Raw genomic sequence first — 13,262 nt, 5'->3', positions numbered from 1 at the left:
AACTAGGAGACTTCTCTGGGGTGGACAGGGGAGAGGCAGAGCAACAGGAACTCACTGAAACCTGAGATTTCCTGCGAGGCTGACACAGAATCAACTTGCTTTAGGAAAAAAGTAGATTTCCTGAACAGATACTTGCTTTAAATTTTTTTTTTATTACAATTAAAATTACACAAAAGCAAATCAATTCATTTCCATCAAAATAACTCATGTTTACATATTTAATAAACTGTACAAAAAATACATAAAGTGTTTCCACATTGTGCTTCAATCATCATCTTCTTCTTCTTCATCACTGATTACGTACTTCTTATGCTTTTTACTTGCTTTATCATCATCTTCAGCTTTTCTCTTTCCAGATGGTTCCCCTTCCTAAAATAAAATTTTTAAAAATCTAAAAGTCAATAGAGAACGTTTCTAGGAAGATTTATCAAAAGTAGCTCTAAGCTGAATAATTTTCTGAAAACACAAAATAATTTTTTAAATAAGAACATTCACCAGATAAATAAAACCAGTGGTAAAGGTCATGGCCAGTTTCCAAATCTAAAAGTACTAGAAGCATTAAAAAATGACAATTATCCAGAGCTAATTACAAACTAAATATAAACAACCCAACATCAGGACTACAAGGACGAGCTAAGAAATTATAAGCAATCTCTTGGAAGGAAAGCCTTATACATGGAGAGAAGGGGCATATACGAAACCAGAAACTAGGACTGGGAAGAGTCAGGGCTGTCCAAAGAAGTCTGCCTGTATAACCACTGGCCCAGACAAATATTTTTATTATGAACAGGCAATTAATTAAACTTCCCTCTGCTTCCTTAGCATTTCACCTCTTCATTATCTAAAATTCAGTATTTTAGGGCATTGGAGTCAGTTAAGCACCTGCCTTCGGCTCGTGTCATGATCCCAGGGTCCTCGGATTGAGTCCCACATCAGGTTCCCCGCTCAGTGGGGAGTCTGCTTCTCCCTCTACCCTTCCCCTCTGTGATCTCTCTCCCACACATGCTCTCTCTCAAATAAAATCCCTGCTCAGTGGGGAACCTGTCTTTTCCTCCCCTCTGCCCCCCTAACCCTAATGCTCTCTCTCACTCACTCTGACTCTCCCTCTCAAATAAATAAAACCTTTTTAAAAAATAAAAGTTCAGTATTTTAAAGACCAATTTTTAAAAATAATGATTTCCTGTTTTGAATATACTAAAAACTCACATCATACAGATATAAAAAATATTTGAAGAAATTAAAGGCCTATTACACAAGTCTGCATTATTTAAAACCATGTACAATGTTCTAATAGAAATAAATAATTCAGGAAGTTATCTAAAAACAATTTTTACAGACAGAATATATCAACATCTAAATAATATCGAATATTGACTAAAATGAATTGATAGAGAATATGACACTCCAGATTTGCCTTAACTAGCTTCCTCAGCAAAAATTAAACAGGATGAATAGCCTGAAGACTAAAGTTGGGGAAGGCCAAGCACCTCTCACTATGACCAGAGAATGCTTCTGGATGTACAAGCTGGCATATCTATTTTTTCTGATGGTCTCTATGGCTGGCTCTCTGAAGAACAAGATACCACCCCACACTTGTTTCCTGCCTTCTTATTCCAAATGTATCTCCACAGACCTGAAGTGCCACAGGAGAATTCAAAGGGAAAGTTATGAATCCAGAAGAGATTCAGAAGTCCTCCTACACTTAGTTCTTCCCAGGTGACAACAGTGAAGTTATCCAAACGTAGGTGTCCCTGGGTACCACTTTCTAAGTAATCCTCAGCAGGTCACCTGCTCTACCTAAGAAAGCTGAGGACTGGTCGTGATCCTTTCTTTTCTGTTTTCTTTGTGTATCTTTCCACTTGAGTCTTTCCTTTTTCCAGTTTCTCCTCTTACCCATTTTTCTACCTTTCAAGTTATTTAGGTTTTCTAAAGTTGTTATTGCTTACAAAAATAAGGAAGGATAAAAAAAAAGCTACTTTTCTCCTTTCTTGTAACTTAGACCCTGTTGGGGAAGGGAAACTAATATTTCCTATTCAGATACTACATGTCACTGAACTAAGTACTTTTGTATGTGTTATTTATTATTATGCAACAACTTTGCAAGCAGCAAGCATAAATCTCATTGAAGAGAGGAGGGAACAGACATAGAAATGTGAGAGGACTTGATCAAGGCCATACAAGTGACCAAGATTCAATAATCCAGTTCATTATAATCCAGACTCATACCCTTTCCCCCCCATATCACAGAAAGCTCTGCTAATAATGGTAGTTCTCTGGGAACTTAGAATCTGCAAGCTCCCCTGCATCTCACCCAGGCTCATGCTGTCTGGATGGAGCTTAGTGTACAAACAGGGAGAGAACCTAAAGCAGGTTGGAGCCCTTAGCCTCTCTCTCCCACTGTCACCCACAGGAAAGACTTTAGTGAGGAGAAAGTGGCCACAGGATGTGAGGTCCAGGCAGAAGAAATATATCTTCGTTGTCATGAAAGGGGAATGGATGGATACAGGAAGACCTACCAGAGTATTTGGGTGAGGAAGGTAGAGGGTAGTTCCCATAATATGATAGCGAATGAGGCATTCACAAGAGGCATTTTTAAGTCAGGCAATTACAGGTTTTAACCAGCCTAGAAGGCAGATATTTGATGGATCACATTTAAAAACCTCATTTCTGAAAATACTAGAGATAAACAGAAGTTCCATGGCAATTCTCAATTTTCATTCACAGCTCCTGCTTGCCAAGAAATAAAACAGTAATCTGCTTACATGAGGCTTTCCTTTTGCCAACAGTGCAACACACTATAAAATCATCATTACGATGTTTCCTACCTAATTTAAAACAAGTGCAGAGGGACGCCTGGGTGGCTCAGCGGTTGAACATCCGCCTTTGGCTCAGGGCATGATCCTGGAGTCCTGGGATCGAGTCCCACATTGGGCTCCCTGCATGGGGCCTGCTTTTCTCTCTGCCTAGGTCTCTGCCTCTCTCTCTGTGTGTCTCTCATGAATAAATAAATAAAATCTTTAAAAATAAAAAAATAAAAAAATAAAAATAAATAATTTAAAACAAGTATATTGCAGAATAATGGCAATTTCTGTCCAGTTATCTTCCATAGCATGCCTCTTCCAACAATGACTGGCAAACAGTAGCTGTTGTGATTAACCAATAATAATGCAACACAGAATTCTGCTTCACATAAGAGTGTCACAGAAGCTTATAGTTCTCAGAAACCAAAATGATCAAAATATATTAAGACCATGGATAACAGAAACACAACATCTATTTCCTTCAATTTGACAAAACAATCCCTCTCTCCCATGGAAAATAACTAACAATAATGAAAATATAAACAAATCAATATGAAAGGGATCCCTGAGTGGCGCAGCAGTTTGGCGCCTGCCTTTGGCCCAGGGCGCAATCCTGGAGACCCGGGATCGAATCCCACGTCGGGCTCCCGGTGCATGGAGCCTGCTTCTCCCTCTGCCTATGTCTCTGCCTCTCTCTCTCTCTCTCTGTGACTATCACAAATAAATAAAAATTAAAAAAAAAAAAAAAAACACACACTAAGATCTTTAAAAAAAAAAAACAAACAAATCAACATGATGGCAAGAAAATAAAGTATAATGAAAGAGAAGCCAAAATTTAGGTGAAATCAAGAGGTAAGTAGAGGACTAACATGGGCTTTGTCCTTGAAGGCCTTTACCAAACTGTCAACATGAGCTTTGGTTTTTATGCTTTGTGGGTGCTGGGGACAGGAGACAAAGGCCAATTGGAGCAGATTATAGAGCAGACCCCAAAGCACTAATGCTTTAGTATAAAGGCAAACCAGAAATAAGCCCAGGCTCACATCTTTCAGGAAGCGGTCAGTGAATTTTTTTGGTAAAGGACCAAATAATAAATGTCTTAGGCTTTGGTGAGACATACAGTTTCTGTTTTAACTACTCAACTCTGACACTGTAGCAAAAAAAAAAAAAATCCATAGACTACATAAATGAATAAGCATGGTGCTTTCTAACAAAACTTTACTTAAAAAAATGGTTGGCGGGATCCCTGGGTGGCGCAGCGGTTTGGCGCCTGCCTTTGGCCCGGGGCGCGATCCTGGAGACCCGGGGTCGAATCCCGCATCGGGCTCCCGGTGCATGGAGCCTGCTTCTCCCTCTGCCTGTGTCTCTGCCTCTCTCTCTTTCTCTCTGTATGACTATCATAAATAAATAAAATTAAAAAAAAAAAAAAAAAAATGGTTGGCAGGCTAGATTAGATCAGTGAGCTGTAATTTGCCATGAGCAAATTTGTATGAGCAAAGCATAACATATACTTGTTGAATCACTGTATTATACACACTTGAAACTAATGTAACACTGTGTGGGTCAACTATACTTCAATTTAGAACAAAAAGTTGGCATTCTCAATTTTCTCACATATACAAGTTTGTGTGTAATTGAATTCTTTGAAGAATGAACAGGATTTTGGAGGAAAAAGAATAAACTAGAACTAAATACTATGAGAAAGCTGCTTTCACAGAATTAGAGTTAAAGCCACTGTTCACATCAAAGAGTTATCTGTCACCATTAAAAAACAGAAAAATTAACTAATTGATTCTGGGAAGATTAATAACTTCAAGTCAGAACTCTTATTTCAAAGTAATCTAAAAAGACTTCATTCCAAGAGTATATATTTTAAAGTGATCCTGGGTGGCTCAGTGGGTTAAGTTCTGACTCTTGATTTCAGATCAGGTCATGATCTCAGGGTTGTGGGATCGAGCCCCATTGGTCTCTACACTAGGTGGAGACTGCCTGAGATTCTCCCTCCTTCTTCCTCTCTCATTCCCCCTCCCTTAAACAAACACCGTGATCCTAGGTGGCTGATGCCCAACACAACAGCCAGAGGCAAATATAAATCATCTTTATAGGAACCCATCAACCCATCAAAAATTCTCATTGATCTGAGCTAAATAAATCAATCATTTAATCACAGAACACAGAGAAATAAGTCATCAAGAGATAGAGCCAATAAATAGGCAATAAAATCACATTTGTCAAGATTTCAGACAATGGAATTATCAGACATAAGACTATATATATATAGGTTTAAAACACTTAGACATAAAAAGGAGAAATTGGTAATATGAATTGGGGAAAGGAGTTTTTAAAATGACCAATTTGAAAAAGAAACAGCAACTAAACATTTTTTAAATGGCCAATTTGAGAAAGAAACTAAACCTCTACAGATGAAAACTAAAAGTAAAAACTCAATGACAGAGATTAACAACATGAGATGCAGCTGAAGACAGGGGCAGTGAACTAAAAGGCAGCCCTGAGAAAATATCACAGGATGCAGAGACCTTTAAAGACAAGGGAAACATGAAAGTCTGAGAGGCATAGAGGACAGAGAAGGAATAACATGCATTTCATCAGTTTCATAAGGACAGAAAGAATGAAGAACTGATGACTGAGAAATTTTCAGAACTGGCAAATTCACATTCAGGAACAAATCCCAACCAGAAGAATAAAAGGAAATACAAAATAGGTATCATAGTACAATTTAAGAACATCAAAGATGAAAAAAGATCTAAGGGGCACCTGGGTGGCTCAGTCGGTTAAGCGTCGGCCTTCAGCTCAGGTCATGATCTCAGGGTCCTGTGGCCAAGCCCCAAGTTGGGCTCCCTGCTCAGTGGGGAGTTCCCCCCCCCACTCATGCTCTTTCTTTCTCACTTGCTCTCTCTCAAATAAATAAATTCTTAAAAAAAAAAAAAAAAAAAGAAAAAAGATTGAAAAAGGTTCCATTAAAAGAAGTCCTGGAGATGTAAGGTACAGCATGGTGACTATAGTTATTAATAACATAGTATTGTATATATTTGAAAGTTACTAACAGTATAGACCTTAAAAGGTCTTACTACAAGAAAAAAAGTTTGTAACTACGTGTGATGAATGTTAACTAGACTTACTGTGGTGATCATTTTGTAATATATACATGTACTGATTCAATCATTATACTGTATACCTAAAATTAATGTCAATTATAACTCAAAAAAGACTTAAAACTTTTCAGCACATTTACTCTTATAATTTGGAAAGAATACTGTTAAAAATATAAATTATTGGGATCCCTGGGTGGCGCAGCGGTTTGGTGCCTGCCTTTGGCCCAGGGCGTGATCCTGGAGACCCGGGATCGAATCCCACGTCGTGCTCCCGGTGCATGGAGCCTGCTTCTCCCTCTGCCTGTGTCTCTGCCTCTCTCTCTCTCTCTGTGACTATCATAAATAAATAAAATTTAAAAAAAAAAATAAAAAAAAATAAAAAAATAAAAGAAATATAATATGTTTTAAAAATATATATATATATAAATTATTTTTAAATTACTTTGCAATATTATTTTAATAGCATTTTAATTTATTGAATTACTCAATACTATTCAAATACTACTTCCTTTAAAGAAAAAGAAACAGGTTTTTCTACCCTAAGAATTGTTTCTATAATTTAAAAAAATATACTGATGGGGGGCCTGGGTGACTAGGTTGGTTTAGCATTTTCCTTTGGCTCAGGTCATGATCCCAGAGACCCAGGGTCAAGCCCCACATCAGGAGCCCTGCTCAGGGAGGTGTCTGCTTCTCCTTCTGCCCCTCACCTTGCTTGTACTCACTCACTCACTCACTTTCTCTCTCTCACGCTCTCAAATAAATAAATAAAATCTTTAAAATTAAAAAAAATTAAAAATACACTGAAAACAAGAGAAAGAAGACATAAACCCTCTAATCTACCCACACTGAATGATTTCTAGTCACTAGTCAAGTCCTAATATCTCAGAGCCCCACACGTTTCCTCACAGGCCTTTCCATTCCCCTAGGACGCCCTCCAGGCCCAAGTGCCCTGCAACCTAAGACTTTGCTCTGAGGTCTCCTCTGAGCAGCCTTCCAACACCCACCTGAACAAAGGATCAGACTCTCCTCTGGCCACTCCTGGTCCAATCACTGCACTTATCTCCCTGAGTTTCAGTGAAGTGTACAGACATCTGTCCGTGCTCCTGGGCTGGGAGCTACTCTTCATTCCAGGAATGGACGAGAGGAAACAGTAAACCTCTAGCATCGAATAAATTTGGTTTTACCTCATCACTGGTCAGTTTCTTCGCTTTGAGTAATCTTTGAGCCTTATCTTCTTCTGATCCCTCATCACTGTCTGACGAATAGATTCTGGCTCGTTCCTCTGAAACCAAAGGAATGATTTGTGAGTGACTTTCAAAGACAATGATTTGTTCACTTCTGGATTTTTCTTCTGATGGATGTCTTTAGTTCCTTCTGTACATTTTTTCCAAAAGAAACAGATCATTAAAATTTTTTTGATTTAAAAATGTAAGATTTAATATGTTGAAATAAAGCACTTACCCTCTCCAAATACAAGAATGGTTCATTTGACCAGTTTTAAGTATTAAAAAGGCTGTGTGCAATGTCACTAAAGACACAAACACCACTACTTTTCCAGAACAAGCTACTGATACCCGAGTCATTCTTTCATGATGGATAACTGAATTTCAAAATAAGCTTTGAAGATAAAATCAAGTGGAGGCTTCCTAGTCCTATAAAGACCATTTGTTGTCTGATGGTCATTTCAAAAGGAGAGAGACAAGTACAGTCTGCACTGATACCCCAGGCTAGATGAACCTCAGGATGGAATAAAATACAACTAAACTGACTTTAGACCAACCCCTTTGCAAGAAAACCCAGAGCCTTCCATGGAACTGAAAGCTAATGAACATATCAGTTAGGTTTATAATCTCTGGTATTATAGATCTCCCTCCCTAAGAGCACCCTCAATTTTTTTGTTTTTTAGTTTTTATGTGGTTTGTTTCCACAATTAATCATTTCTGCGAGAAATCAGCACTAAAAACAACAACAAAAATAGTCTCTGTACTATAGTCCCAAAATAATAAGTAGGCAGGAAGGGTGTAATAGCTCACGAGAACAAATGCTGTCACTAGAAGAAAAGGAGAAAGGAGTTTTATAGATGGTAGAGAAGGGAAATTTGAGTGTTCTTAAAATTTGTCACTCGATAGGGACAAAACTAGGATGCATGGTCACCTGTGGTATACCTTACACTGTACAGTGGTTCCAAAAGCTCTATCAGGCTAATCTAGAGAAGGTTAGAATTTCATTTTACAGACGGGAAACACAATATTCAGAGATATGAAGTCAATTGCCTGAAGCTAACAATTGGTAAGAATAGTAACAATGGTTTTAGGTTACATTTATTTAGAATTCATATGTGCCAGGTGCTGGGCAAAGTATTTTATGTGTATTATGTCATTTAATTATCAAAACAACCTCATCTTATAAGTACTATTATTATTAATAGGTTGGTTTTCTCCTGATGAGGTAACAGAAGGTATGTATTACAACTTTCCAAAACTCATTGCACTAAAAAGCGGCAGAACTGAGAGCAGGCAGGGTCGGGTCAGGGATCTAGGCCAAGTCTTCTACTTTAGGTTCAGTCTACTTTTCAGCATGTCACCTTGATGCAGGGGAAATCCGTGATGTGGGGAAATCCCTGGATGCCCGATTGTGGTTAAGACAGATGCCTCAAAAAAAAAAAAAAAAAAGATGCCTCAGAAGTCAGATGACCCTAACTCAACAACTGTCCACTTACCAACTCTGTCTTTGGGCAAGTTACTCAACCTCCCGAAGTCTCTGTTCCCTCAAAAAGAACAAGACAGCAGTTCCCACCCTTTCAGGCTCACCAAGAAGAATTCTGCAATGTCTTAGTTCAGTAGCCCTTGAAATATATCACCCACTGACACTGGTTCCTTAAAAGTAAAATGTCCAGGAGCACTGGGTAGCTCAGATGGTTAAGTGTCCACCTCTTGATTTTGGCTCAGGTCGTGATCTCAGGGTCGTGAGATCAAGCACCAGCTAAGGCTCTGCGCTGGATGTGGAACCTGCTTAGGATTCTCTCTTTCTCCCTCTGCCCCTCCCCCTGCTTTGCTCTCTAAAAATAAATAAATAAATAAAATACAATGTCCAGTGACTGGGCATTAAGAGTAGGCCAAATGCAAAAATAAATTCCTGAACCCAGAAATTATGAAATTTAAGCTCTACATACTCACCTCGAATGCCCCCTTTATATCGGTTTTTAATGGCAGCCAAGCTGATGGACTCCTCGCCTTCCTCCTCCTCATCATAGCGATCAGGTTCTAGGTAACTAGCACTCAGTCCCCGCTGGTGCTGTTTCTCTCTCATTCGGCGCTGCTGAGATTCCCTACGAATAGAGGCCCTCAAACGTTCTTCTTCTTTCTGTAAAGAAGCAAATAAAATACTGAACTTTAATAAATGAACTAGCTTAGGGACGCCGGGGTGGCTCAGTGGTTGAGCATCTGCCTTAGGTTCAGGGCATGATCCCAGTCGGGAGATCGAGTCCGCATCAGGCTCCCTACGAGGAGCCTGCTTCTCTATGTCTCTGTCTCTCTCTGCGTCTATCATGAGTAAATAAAATCTTTAAAAAAAAAAAAATGAACTAGGTTACTGACCACTTGAAACTACTTTTACTATAAAGAACACATAAATGCCCAGCCCAGGATAATACCTATTTCTGCAATTCTCTCCATTTTAACCCTATTACCATCCATACACAGCGATCCTGTTTAGTTTTAAGGAGTGAAGACAACACAGGGTGAGGAGGCAGGAGCCTCGCGCCAACCACCCAATCGGGACTGGCACAAACGTGGCCTTGGGAGCCGCAGCATCCCCTATGCCACCAGCCACTCAGAGCCCAGAGAGCAGCAACCAGCCTGAGGAACCTCATCCATGCCCAGTGTGTTTCTGCCTGAGGGAGGCTGTGTCTGCCAACCCCTTTGACAGACCCCCGGCTTGATCAGGCACCACCAAACAACACTGGTGCCTAGATGTTCCTGTCTGGGCATCTCACTCCAGAGAGTTTCCCTAGAGCTCCGGATGACAGGATGGGGAGGCGCTGGCATAGGGGAGGGTCCCTGAGCCCAAAGCAGAACATTCATACCCTTCCTCTGCCTGGCAATCCACAAGCATTTATAAGGTAGACAGAATAAGAGAGGTCAAGGATATTATAGCATTTCTTTGAATTCTTAATTTAATTGCTCTGTATTATTGCACACAACTCTTTGTTGCTAGACATTCCATGCAGCAACTTTTTCATTAAGGTTATACAGAGTATAGAGTAAAAGTCACTATTGGTAAAAGAGGTAGTAAGGGGGATCCCTGGGTGGCGCAGCGGTTTGGCGCCTGCCTTTGGCCCAGGGCGCGATCCTGGAGACCCGGGATCGAATCCCACGTCGGGCTCCCGGGGCATGGAGCCTGCTTCTCCCTCCGCCTGTGTCTCTGCCTCTCTCTCTCTCTCTGTGACTATCATAAGTAAATAAAAAAAAAAAAAAAAAAAAAAAAAAAGAGGTAGTAAGAACAAACTAGCTCACAGGGTACCTGGGTAGCTCAATGGTTAAGCATCTGCCTTTGGCCTAGGTCGTGATCCAGGAGTCCTGGGATTGAGTCCCACCATCGGGCTCCCCACAGGGAGCCTGCTTCTCCCTCTGCCTATGTCTCTGCCTCTCTGTCTCTCTCATGAATAAATAAAAATTAAAAAAAAAAAAAAAACTAGCTCATTCCTTGTGCATTTCCATGGAAACTGGGGAAGTGGAAGAGGGCTCTTCCAATAATGCTGAGACTGAGGCCTAAAGGTTCCTACAGCTACCTTGGCTTGAGGAGAGAAGGTAGGGAAATGGAGCGAGAAGTCAGGTTCCAAAGTTAATGCACCTACATACCACTGGGTTAGGCAGTGCTGTGAATCTACTTTAGTTAAACTGCCTCTATGAATGAAACATGAGGATGAAGAAAAAGCAGGTGCGTAGGGTCAGACCATCAGCAGAGTCTGACAGTGAACCAGTAAGAAATGCCCTGAGGCAATCAGCATGTCTTCACCTCCCTGGTGCACAAGGGAACAGAACCACATGAAAGCAGGCAGGGAGATCCAGTGGTTATCAGAGAAGATGGAGAAGACAGAGAATAAAACTATTCTGCTGCATTTGGCTTCTTAAAGCAAGTGCTACACAAAAGGCCAGTGGTGTTGATACAAGCCTACGCTCCCATCACTGACAGTGTCCCAGAATTGAATTTGTGTCTAACTGGTAGCTGTGTCTAAGTCTGAAAACCTAACAGGTAGAACATTATAAATGGACCTTAAAAACTGCCAGCTGCTCTTTGTTTGATTCTCCTTAGGCATATTCCCAAACTTTTGGTCTATTTTTATTCTATTTTACTACATCTCTAGCATTTTCACTAATTATTGACACAGATTCTAAGCCAGACATAGCTCTCTAAATCATCTTTGAAATCATATGCCCAAGCTCAGATCCTTTAGTCACCAGCTTGTTCCTGAACCGTCAGGACCCGGTGAGAGAAAACCCAAGCCCTTGTGTCTGTTTTAGGACCATCATCACACCACTCATTTGGCAAATGCTCAGGGAATTAAACCAGCTCTCAGTTCACGCTGGCGAGAAGAGAAAAGGTGGGTCAATAAGAGATGGAAACAAAGTTCTGGGAAATGCTATTCTTAACATACAGCTATATTTCATTTTAGTGCACTTTGCAGATACCGTGTTGTTGTAGTTCTTACAAATTGAAGGTTTATGGCAACCCTGCACCGAGCAAGTCCATAGGCACAATTTTTTCAACAGTTTTTGCTAACTCTGTGTCACATTTTGGTAATTCTTGCAATATTTCAAAATTTTTCATTATTATATTTGTTATGGTGATCTGTGATAAGTGGTTATGACCTGCTGAAAAACTCAGATGATGATTAGTAAAAAAGTTTTAAATTAAGGTCCATACATTTTTTTTTTTTTTAGACATAATGCTACTTACTGCACACTATGGTGGAAACATAACTTTCATATGCACTGGGAAACTAAAAAATTCATTTGATTCATTTTATTGTGATATTCAATTTATTGCAGAGGTTTGAAACCAAACCTGAAGTTTTTCTGAGGTATGCTTGCACCAAAAATCCCAGGATAAACCTTAGCAAATGTACCTTAATCATTTCAGTACGCTGGCATTCAGGATCACGACCAGCCATTGGTAATATTCTAATCTTCTGTGTCTTCGAGCACCTATCTGCAAGTGACAGGGTCATCTTCCTATGTGTGGCACTGTCTGTAGAGTGAGGTCTGCAGGAAATGAACAAAAATGCCTGTTTACCAGGTACATCTGTGAGCCAGTCATATCGATATCACAAAAACAAGAGACCAGAGACCATTTCCTCTTTCCTAGAAAAAAAAAAACAAAAACAAAAACAGGCATATACCAGGTGAAGGGATTCCAAACTTTCCCCACTCTGTGACTCACCGAGACATTCTTATCTTACAAGTAAAAAACAAAAGCTGGAATAAATAAGTCACAGCAGCACACAATCACCCTCCAGAATCATAAATACACAGGTTCGGGGAGAATGTACTGAAGACTAAGTGCCAAGAAATGTGCGTCACATTTTACAGGTTCTACATCTTCACTGTCACAGCTAGCCTATAAAACAATTATTACATTTTATATGCATTAGGAAAGTGAAGTAGAGGGGTTGAGAAAGTTGCACAGGGCCACACAAAGGGAAATGGGACAGAAATAGAGGTCTGATTCTGAAGCCTCTACTTCTGACCACAACAATTCTCAAAAAGCTAAGTCATCAAGATTACTGTGCCCTCTCTAAAGATACCCAAGGAGGATGATCTGCTTCGAGTCAAGAAAAGAAAAATATAGACATTTCAGTGTAGTGTCTACCACTCTAAAGAAGGGGAATGCTCTCTCACCAGCTGACCTGAGTGTCCTGGGCTGCTTGGGGGACGTATCCCTGGAGAGGTATTGGATGCAGCAGCCTCAGGAGCAGCAGGATGACCCCGGCCTTTACACCTGACTCACTGCCTTTGCTCTGACTGCATGCACACTACCAGCCTCCAGTTATCAGTCTTTCAGATCAATTAAAAAAAAAAAAAAAAAAAGACACACTGACCAGCAAGTATTCTAGGCCCCCTGGCAGTTAAGTAATCACTGGAATTAATAAATTAACACTGTGGTTTACATAATAGTCTCTTTCAAGTTTGATTAGCATGACCTGGTTCCTTATGAAACAGCAACTTTTGGTGCGCTTGACACAATAGCCTTTGAACCTTCAGAGCTGAGAACCAGAACTTGGTCTTTGGTGAACTATACAGAAGATTGTCAATCAGGCGTCAAATGATTTTGGACAGTATCTATATTCACT

The 13,262-nt window shown here is 40.0% G+C and overlaps 1 protein-coding gene across 1 annotated transcript in view; it reads right to left on the bottom strand.

Annotated features, from left to right (window-relative positions):
* Nucleotides 1-132: 132 nt before the first annotated feature.
* The window catches only part of LEO1 (LEO1 homolog, Paf1/RNA polymerase II complex component), a 38,938-nt gene continuing 25,808 nt past the window's right edge, over nt 133-13,262 (bottom strand). Inside the window, exons 9-12 of the mRNA XM_041745569.1 lie at nt 12,039-12,174; nt 9,088-9,274; nt 7,096-7,193; nt 133-369 (exon numbers count right to left, since the gene is read on the bottom strand). Coding sequence (XP_041601503.1) covers nt 265-369; nt 7,096-7,193; nt 9,088-9,274; nt 12,039-12,174 — 526 coding nt within the window. The 3' untranslated portion in view covers nt 133-264. The remainder of the gene's footprint in view (nt 370-7,095; nt 7,194-9,087; nt 9,275-12,038; nt 12,175-13,262) is intronic.

This window comes from Vulpes lagopus, chromosome 2, assembly GCF_018345385.1.
Source record: "Vulpes lagopus strain Blue_001 chromosome 2, ASM1834538v1, whole genome shotgun sequence".
In the NCBI taxonomy this organism is placed as follows: Eukaryota; Metazoa; Chordata; class Mammalia; order Carnivora; family Canidae; genus Vulpes; species Vulpes lagopus.
This window is presented reverse-complemented; position numbering and strand designations above follow the sequence as displayed.